This window comes from Somniosus microcephalus, chromosome 21 (genome assembly GCF_052327205.1).
Source record: "Somniosus microcephalus isolate GS21.2 chromosome 21, FLI_Smic_1.0, whole genome shotgun sequence".
NCBI classification, from domain to species: Eukaryota; Metazoa; Chordata; class Chondrichthyes; order Squaliformes; family Somniosidae; genus Somniosus; species Somniosus microcephalus.
In genome coordinates, this window is record NC_141007.1 from 29215078 (window position 1) to 29225283 (window position 10206).

Consider the following 10206-nt stretch of genomic DNA (forward strand, 5'->3'; position numbering starts at 1 on the left):
GCCAAATTGCTGTTTCTTTATTCCATGCTTAACGTTATCATGCCTATATTTGTATGGTAGATACTCACGGGTAAGTAACAGTCCAGGTACATTATTGCATGAATTCTCAGTCAAAGGCAAAATCTTTCTCAAAGGGATAACAATAAGAGTTTGCTAAATACCTCCAGGGCAAGCAAAGAAAAATAGTACTATTTTAAGTGATGAGTTATGAAGAGTAAATAAAGACAATAACATTGTAATAATAAATGGCTTCAATTAACCCAATATCAACCAGAAATGTCTTAATAGAAGTGTGGTAAGAGAATCATACCAGCAAATGTGGTTCAAAGTAACTAGTTGACACACTATGTTGTGGACCCCACTCGGGTAACTTGTACCTGGACCAGCTACAAATTATCTGGAGCACATCAATAATATGGAAGCAATGGAACCTCTGTGACATAGTGACCACGATATGATTCTAGTTGAGATCATCATTCATTTAGCACCATGAGGACCAGTACAAAAATACGATCTTAACAAGGTCAACTTTAATTGGGCAAACTGAAATCGTATTAAATGGGAGATATAGCCGAAATATATATCTCGGTTAAGGAAAAATGTAAAACTTTCAAACTTTATTAATTATACAGGATAGGTATATACACAAAAAATGAGCTTGCGCTAAAGAAGCATTCTTCAGAATGGATGAATAAACTATTAAATTGAAATAAGAAAAAAAAATCTATGCAAAATTTACAGGGAAAAGGAAGAGTGAAGAACTTTAGGAGTGTAAGAAAATGCAAAAACAGGTTAAAGGTGGTATAACAGGGTGCAAAATAGGCCCTAGAGATGAGTATGTCGAAGGATGCTAAGTACAATACAAAAAGCATTTTCCCAGTATATTGTAACAGTAAAAGAGCAGTTAGCGAGGAAGCTACAATTCAAAATGTTAAAGTGATGGTGAAATTGAAGATGAAGAGAAAAATAGAAGTAAAAGACTTAAGGATTGCTTCCTTCAACCATTTATTATAGAGCAAAATATTAACCTTGTATCCAGTTATTGAAAGACAGTGAATGTCCAAGAGGATTTTGGAATGAATGTTGCAGACGAATGCAATAGATTAAATGGACTGGAGACCAATCATTCCTTTTGGCCAGACAGCATATATTCTAATGTTCTGAAGGAGAGACGGGAGAAAATAATTATTGGATACTGGAAATTTTCTGCAGAATTGGAAGCAAGTACCCATATTTGAAATTGTAGACAAATATGACTCAGCCAGCTGTAAGTGTATCAGCCGATTATATCAATACTAGCTAAAATAATGAAAACCATTCTAAAGAGTAGGCTGGAGGAGTACCTATATAGCAATAATTTAACAAGAAACAGCTAGTATTAATTGAGGAAAAAGCATTCCAACCTGGCAAACCACATTAACTTCTTTACAGATTAACAATTATATACTTTATTTGAACTTTTAGAAAGCTTTTGATAAAGTTGCACATGAGAGACTTCTATATCAACTAAAAGCCATTAGATTCCAGGATAGAACACAGGACAGGATAGTAAGTTAGTTCAAAATGAGGAAACAGAGAGTACTGATGAGAGGTATAATGTCAAACTGGGGTAAACGTTGAGTGGAACAACATAGCATTCCGTACTTAAAGTTTTGTAAGGGGTGAAATTGGTCTTCTGTGGCAGTGCAAAATGAGCAATAGTGAATGGCCAGCTTGTTTTACACTTAATTTTTGACTGCGATGGAAAAGAACATTGGTCAGGGTGCAATATGGGCTGCTGAATCACTATCAGCCAATTTGCTCTACCATCTATTTCAACCCCGTTGTTTCTAATCTACATAAATGGCCAGGCTGCAGAAACCGATTGTATGTTTATTAAATTTGCATAAAATAGGCAGAGCATCAAAGGCAGAGGATGCAATTAACAATTCACTGAAGCATTTACATTAGTGTTATAATTGGGTAGACAAAATTGGCATACTACCAAATGAAAATCCTTGTATATTGGGCAAAAGTGTGCAACAAGAGTATATGAGCAGGACACAACTGGCGTAGAAGTAATACTTGACCCAGCTCTTTCAATGTTAAGACAATGTGGCAAAGCAATTAAACATTTAAACAGAAAGTTGGTAAAATTGCCATTACAATAGACAACAAGCCTACAGCAATTATGCTTTATAATGAACTCGTAAGTCAACTCTTGAATTATTGTGTCAAATTGGAGAAGGTGCAGTGAAGAACAACAAAAATGATCCCAAATATAAAGATATAAACTATGAGGAAAAATTAGATATACTTAAGCTTCACAGTCCAGAGGGGGTAAAAAGAAAGAGCTTTCATCTTGAGAGGTCATAAATGGTATAGGACCCAAAATTTTACTTCAAGATAAACCAGGCCAGTGGGATCAGATGGCATGAACTCAAATGTCTGAGAAGTGAATAATCTCCAAGATAGGGTAACAGAAAGGGTAAATACATTTGGAGCATTCAACGTGCAGCTGAATGCTAGACTGGGAAAGTTAGAGCACTGAAGGGATAATTGTTGTTGGGCTAAATGGCCTTTTCTTGTCTTGACTGTTCTTGTATGTACTCACAAAATAAGAATAATATTTTGTTTACATAACATATACATCCAGATTTATTTTCGACTTACAAGTTGTGCATCTAGTGTGCATTTGTCACACGTCAAAGTGTCAAATATAAAAGAGAAGGAACAGTAGTTATTTCCTGCTGCTTTGCAAGCGTCAGCTGTGGCTCAGTGGGCAGCACTCTCTAGGTGGGAGGGGCCAGGAGTGAGCAGGTGCTGCTGGGTGCTTGACTGCTGCAGGGAGTTAGAATGAGTTTGTAAAAAGTTGGTGGTGGGTTTTTTTCCCCGGATTTTAGGGCCTTTTTAGTCCTTAAACAGCAGTCTGGAATACCGGGCCCCTCAGAGGACAATGTTCCCAGGATAAATTTAATCAGGGGAGAAAATGTTGGGGAAAAGGAGAATAAAAGGCCCAAAGATTTGGGCTGGGAGCCCAGGAGGTTTGGAAAAGAAAACATGGTGGTGGTTCAATGCGAGAATAAGGAGATACGAGCTTGGGATTTTATCCAGGTGGTACATGAGGACTGCAGTGAGGGAAGCTGCTTTGCCTGCCAACCAAAGCCGAATGTTGGGTTCGAGTTGATGGTCAGTGGCTGAGAGGAGGTGGAAAGATTTTTAGTTAGTTTGAAGGTTGGAGATAAGTTCTTGGAGGTATCTCTGCTATATTCTGAAGAGGTGCTGGTCTTATTCTTAAACCTGCCAGTTTATATTGAGGACGATGTGCTAATAAAAAAGTTGGAGTCGTGGGACATTAAAATTTGCTCGGCAATAAAGAGGAGATACTATCCAGGAACGCAGGTAGCAGATGGAACCCGTTATGTAAAGGTGCGGTTCCCAGAGGGGGTGAAGTCATTGCCGTATAGCATGAAATTCAAGACAATGGAAGGAGTGCAGTACTTCCAGGTACTGCATGATAACCAGGTGGAGGTTTGTTATTATTGTCTTGGACACGATCATCTTGTAAGAAGCTATCCAGACTTGTACTGTTATAACTATGGTGAGTCTGGACACATCACTTGGAGCTTTGGGGTGTTTCACAAAGGCCACACCCACTGAGTGTGAGGCAGAAGGAAGCCCCTTGAGTGATGAGGAGATGGGAGAAAGAGCAGGAGGTGCGAGTGGAGCGGCTGGAGGAGCGGAGCAGGCGGAGGACACAGCTGGTGAATGGAAGGAGAAAAGAACATAGGAAGAGGCAGAAAATTGCGGAGCAGAGAACAGGATGGAGATGGTGGAAAACACACCAAGTGCAGTGGAAAAGGACAAAGACAGCAGCGGGCAGCACGGGTTGAGGGCAGGGTCGAACCATAATACGGCTTGGCTCTCCCTAAAGAATCTGGTGTCCGCGGGAGGGAGAGGAGGCAGGAGCTGGGTACGGGGTAAGTGTAAGTACTCCAAAGAAAGACGGCGAGTTGGACATCTCGGGGAGCAGGAGGGGGCAAGAGGCAGCAGCCTTAAAGGGGCAGCAGGATGAGAGCGGGGAGACAAAGACGCCAGAAGGGAGCAAGATTGGTGCAGATGCGCCATTGTCCCAGAGAGAGAAGAAACAGGGGGCAAGGGTCAGTGGTGGAGATGAGGCCAAAGGGAGTGGCACTATTGGAGAAACCGTGATAGCAGGAAGACTCTCTAAGGGAGATTATGTATCTGATGGGGAGCAGGGACGGGAGGTTACAGAAGAGCTCGAGAGTGAGGAGTCAGAGGGGGACAGAGACATGGAAGTGGGTGGTGAGGTGGCATTGTGTGGAAAAGGAAAGGTTAGTGAGGGGCAGAAGGAGAGAGAAGGGACAGCTTCTCGGCCCGAACCTAATGTAAGGAAGTGGCTGAAACTGCAGGGAAGGTTCAAACAGGAGGTGAATAAGAGGTGGAGGCTGCAGGAGAAAGCAACAGCTGCTTGAAAAGTTGGGAAGGAGATTAAATGATGGCGGGATTATCAGGCACACTTCCCTTATTCAGATTCATGATTACTGATCAATTTTTAAAGTACAATAGATTAGTATATGGTTACGGGAGACAAATTAAACTTTAGGTTTTGATGTTAATATGTGGTGGAGGAATGGCTGAATGAACTTGTATGATACAATGGAATGATCTCAATGTTGTAAATGTTTTTAATGTTTAATATATAATATATATAAAAAAGTGTGTAGCACACTCGCCTCTGAGTCAGAAGGTTGTGGGTTCAAATCCCACTCGAGGGACCTGAGCACATAAATCTAGGCTAACAGTGCAGCGCTGAGGGAGTGCTGCACTGTCGGAGGTGCCATCTTTCGGATGCCATGTTAAACTGAGGCCCCGTCTGCTCTCTCAGGTGGACGTAAAAGATCCCATGGCACTATTTTTTGAAGAAGACCAGAGGAGTTCTCCCCGGTGTCCTGGCCAATACTTATCCCTCAATCAACATAACAAAAAGGAACATATTATCTGGTCATTACCACATTGCTGTTTGTGGGAGTTTGCTTTGCGCAAATTGGCTGCCGCGTTTCCCACATTACAACAGTGACTACACTCCAAAAGTACTTCATTGGCTGTAAAGCGCTTTGAGACGTCCGGTGGTCGTGAAAGGCGCTATATAAATGCAAGTCTTTCTTTCTTATGATCATGTGCCATCATTCTACAGGTACCTATTAATCTGAAAATGTCCTTGTTAACAGTAATTAATCTCTAACTGACCTCAGGATCCACAACAATTAGACTTTGTGGCCTTAAAGGAACAGGTCACTTGAACACAATGACTTTAACAGCAGAATAATACATTGTGCAATGTATAGCACTACTGCTGCTGTTATAAAATGGTATATCTGACTAACCACAAACTCCGTATGCTTGCCTCCAATTATTTCCCCCTCCCCCATCCATGCCTTTGTCACCTCCAGATTGGATTATTCCAACGCTTTTCTGACTGGCCTCCCATCCTCCACCCTCCATAAACTTCAGCTCATCCAAAACTCTGCTGCCCGTATCCTATCCCGCAACAAGTCCCACTCACCCATCGCCCCTGTGCTCCAATCACATCTGGGCCTCACCCCTTCCTATTTCCTGTCCAGGCCTACAACCCTCTGAGAACCCCTATGTTCCTCCAACTCTGGCATCTTGTGGATCCCTAAATCCCTTCACCCCATCATTGGCAGCCGTGCCTTCAGCCAACTTGCCCCTAAGCTCTGGAATTCCCTCCCTAAAATTCTCCACCTCCGATAGCACCGTTCTTTAAACCCACCTCTTTGACCAAGCTTTTAGTCGACCCTACTAATATCTCCTTCTCTGGCTCAGTATGGACTTTGTCTGATTACACTCCTGTGAAGTGCCTTGGGATATTTTCTTTATGTTTAAAGGTGCTATATAAATGCAAGTAGTCGTACCATCAGCAAAATGATAACAGATCTGCTAGTATTCATAATACATTTAAATGAGGACTGCGTTTCATAAAAAGCAGAGATACAGTTGCTGATTTGATGTATATGCATTGATGTGTCCTGCTCGCTATGCCATGCCATTGTAAACCATGACATTACTTCAAAGACAGGTCAGCATAGATATTAGCACATGTCCCCAGAAGGGAGACATGCAAACTGTTGCACTATGTGTGAAATTATGCACAAAATAGATGAGAGATATTATCACGGCCAATAGGAAATTGAGTTAAACTACCGTGGAGATTGTTCAAACTGATTGTAACACAGCCTCCTGGCTATCAGCATGTTGGTATCAGCTGGATAGATTTAGCGAAAACTGGGTCCAAAATGGCTTTAGATGGATAACATGTGATGCATAACTGCCAATGTTATTATTGTGCTGGGACTAGGTATTAATCTGCCTGACAGTACAGGTTAGCATTGCCAACTCTCCAAGATTGTCCTGGACTCTCCAGGAATTAAAGATTAAACACCTGGACAATGCTGCGAGCAACCAGGAGAGAAAAAAAAATCATACAAGAATATTTTTAAAAATTGTGTTTTTTAAATTTTCTTTGAACACTTTTGTTCACTAGTTATAAAAAATATTGCAGATAGGGGTGGGGGGGGGGGGGAAGGCTCTGTGACTGGGTGGGGTGGTTGGAGGTGAGAGGTCATGTGATGAACCCCCGGAATGCAACCAGAGTTGGCAAAGGATACATTTTAGGCACTTAGAAAATTAATGGCAACGTGTATCTCACATCATCAAACCCCCGCTTTCTAGAGTAAATCCATTTACGTCCAGAGCTCCAATGGACTCAAGAGCCAGAATTTTTGTGGGTGTTGCACACTGTTATTTTTTTATGGTCACATTTTTGAAGGATCAACATCATGATTAATTATAAAGAGAATGGAACAGACAGTCCCCCTTATATTAAATGTAATTGAGTTTTCAACCTAATCTGTGTTTATTCAAGGAATGCGGATTGAGTGAGGTCAGTGACTGGTGGAGGAGTCCAACTCAGAGGCAACAGCATAAAAATGGCTTTACCTTAAAACTAACATTAAAGCCGTACAATTTCCCACTTACACTTTCTACGAGATCTGAAGGGAAACTAGCCCAAAAATTTCAACGTTACGAGGAGATGGGAACTTAAATACGCGCGAAAAATGCATCTTCGCTGAACATTCGTCAGTGAAAACAATCAAAACACTGGAAAGATTTTCGCCCCCTCTGGAGTCGATGACCACGCCACAAGTGTAGAGAGGAGGACCAAACCGGGCACACACATCCTGGCGTTGGCTGGAATTCTGCCAGCCCTGTAAACGAAGCAGCTTGCCCGAGAAGTTGGCGTTTTACGATTTCTCCACATTTTTGTTTTCAAGTGTGCCCCCTAGCGGAGTGTGAAATGTTAATATCCGGTGTCCAACGCTAATCCATCATCAGATTTCACAACAACCGCTAAAGTCCGACTGTCACAGAACAATTTAAAAACAGGGTGAAAGGTTGTAAAACATCTCAATCCCTATCTCCACCCTCATAAATGGTGACAGCTTCCTTTCGTCACTTTTAACAACGATTCCCCTTTCATTGCCCAATAGCACCAAAATATCAGTTTCCAACGATTGTATCAGAATTTCCGGACCGTTTAACCGATTTCTGTGTGGGGTGGGGTTGAAGTGAACCTGAATGATGCTAATCTTGATTTATTCCACAGACACAATAAAACCAGCTCGAAAGACAAACTAACGCAAACCATCTCTCCTAACTAAATTAAATTGCGCTGAAATTTCCCCGTGACCAGCCTAAGTCACATCTGGCTGGCCTGAAATTGCAAGCAATTGCACGGTTCCCATCCGTGTTACAACGTTTAACAAGATTGAACTTCGAGTGATTAAAGACCAAAAAAAAGCAAGAGAACAGAGGGAGGAGGGGGTAATCAGCTGGCAGACTCAACAAGGATCTCGGTTATTTTGCCAGGCTTACCTCCAAAATCTCCACGTAACTTGCAGGGAACCATCCTCTGGTCCCATCCTTTTCTCCTTCCCACCATCCACCATTTAGCACCTGTAAAACCTTGATGATCTCCCCAGCCTCGAACTTCAGCCCTTGCTGATGCTGGTCCCCGGTAAAGGCGTACAAAGTTTTGCACAGAACTCCGGCCATAGCAGATCCCCCTCGGCTTGTTTAAAAAATATATATTTCAGCGGCTGGTGAAAGGCTCGAGTCGTTTTCGCTCCCGTGGTGGATCTGATGCTACAGACGGGACTCCCTCATTGTTCCAACTCGCGATGTGACTCAGTGCTTAGATCATGACGAAACTGGACGGATAAGATTCACAGAGAGAGAGAGAGAGGGGGAAAGTGCAGCCGTTCTGATGTTTTCTCGCTCAAGAGCTGCCTGGGTTGTAATGAAGACTGTTGCAGTTCTGGATGGTGGCGCTTTGCCGGGCAGGAAGCTCGCTGATAGCTCTCCCATTGTAATTAATTTGAATGTGTTTCGCGATGGGGATCGCGGTTTGCTACTGTTTTGAGTAAACAAGGCAACAACAGACAAAAACACATTTATCAGGAGTAACAGTTGCACTGTATAAGGTTTCGTGTTTAACAAGATCCACAGATTCTTAAGGATTACTACCCACGGGATCCCTGTGTATTATTGGATAAATGATCTTCATATTTGATAACGGTTATCTGATTTTGTTTTGCTTCCTCGATAACCTCAGTCAGACCCGACCACTCTCGGTCCTTATCAGTGATGGTGACTTTTTTTTACAATGGAAAATAAATCCTTTCGGTGCCTCTATCATAAACAATTCTAGTTCTATTCAGCTTCGCTGCCTTTCTTTCTTGAAAGCTTGAAATTCGTGGTTTCTGACTGTAGCAATACTGCTCCTGCTGTCCGATTGTAGATGTTTTCCCCTTTCCCTATTCTCACTTTTCTTCTAGGACAGTTTTAACAAGTTTTGTGCAGCAGCTTTGTTTTTGCACTGACTGAACCAGTCAGATTCCCGGGATTCCAAGAGACTCCTGCCAATCACATTTCGGTGATCTTGTTTTCCCGTAAAGTGTCTTTGCCCAGAATATACAAATGATTAGCTGCACGGCCGGCACCCCTGATGTATGGTGGCTGATGAGCACAATTTCTGTTTTAATTATGTGGGGATTCAAGATTTTTGCTAGTGTTTTCGGGATGGTATTTGTAAATTTCGTTTTTTTCCTCTGAATTCCAGTGACCTTTGTTATGGGAATCAGGAAACTCGCTTTTCTTTCCTCGTCCCTTTTATCTGCTTTGTCTAGCAAGTCTGCAATTTTCGAAGTTACTGACACAAATCTAACCTGCAACAATTGGGGACGATGTTAACCCTACTTACTCAGCAGAAACCTGGCGGGTGGGCAGCAATGTTCCCTCTGACTTTTTTGGGGGGCTGCTCAGCCCCTTTAACAGGCTGCGGGGCCCATTCAAAATTCCACGCGGGACCTCCAGAGCGCTGCGAGGCCGCGCAGCTTAAAGGGAACATTGGTGGGCAGTTAAAATCGCCCTGGCTCTTACCTGTCTGAAAGCCACCATGATCGCAACATCTGCAGTTTTAACCCTGCACTCCTGAACAGGCAGCAAGGACACACGCCCAAAGCAACAGGGTCCTTCTTTACATATGCAGTTTGCAGCCCAATGACAGCATTAAGACCCATCTGTAATTTTAACTCAGGCCAGAGCGGGGAATCCACCTGGAGTTAAAATCAGGGCCATAGTGACTTCTGGGCTTGTTTTTACAAGGGGCAGGGTGGGGGTGTCAGGGACAAGCTTTTTTGCAGACTCTAATTCATATTCTCTCCTCCTATGCCTCTTGCCCTTAAAGTATGGATTTATTTTGATGTATAGTTCCATAGGCATTAGTGACCATTCTTCATGTCTGAGCCTGGAGTAAACCTTGGTGGACTATTTTACCATGAGGATCATCATAAATGAGCTTTTTCCCATTCTCGCCTGACATCCACACACCTGTGCTATCCACGCCCCTCCCTATCTCTGTAATCTCCTCCAGCCCCACAACCTCCCGAGATATCTGCACTCCTCTAATTCTGGAATCTTCAGCATCCCTGATTTTAATTGCTCAACCATTGGTGGCCGTGCCTTCAGCTGCCTAGACCCTAAGTTCTGGAATTCCCTCCTTCATCCTCTCCACCTCTCCACCTCTCATTCCTCTTTTAAGACGCTTCTTAAAACCTACCTCTT

The 10206-nt window shown here is 42.8% G+C and overlaps 1 protein-coding gene across 3 annotated transcripts in view; it reads right to left on the reverse strand.

Moving 5' to 3' along the window:
• gas7b (growth arrest-specific 7b) overlaps positions 1 to 8440 on the reverse strand; it is a 463752-nt gene extending 455312 nt beyond the window's left edge. Inside the window, exons 1-2 of one of the 3 annotated variants that reach the window (XM_085963377.1) lie at positions 7957 to 8046; positions 1029 to 1160 (exon numbers count right to left, since the gene is read on the reverse strand). Coding sequence is in view for 1 of the 3 variants with exons in the window: in XM_085963375.1 (XP_085819501.1) it covers positions 7957 to 8136 (180 nt within the window). In the remaining 2 variants the exon portion in view is untranslated. Of the gene's footprint in view, positions 1 to 1028; positions 1161 to 7956 lie in introns of all 3 variants that reach the window. The other 2 variants (XR_015073045.1, XM_085963375.1) reach the window with 2 other exon arrangements.
• Between the last annotated feature and the right edge of the window lie 1766 nt (positions 8441 to 10206).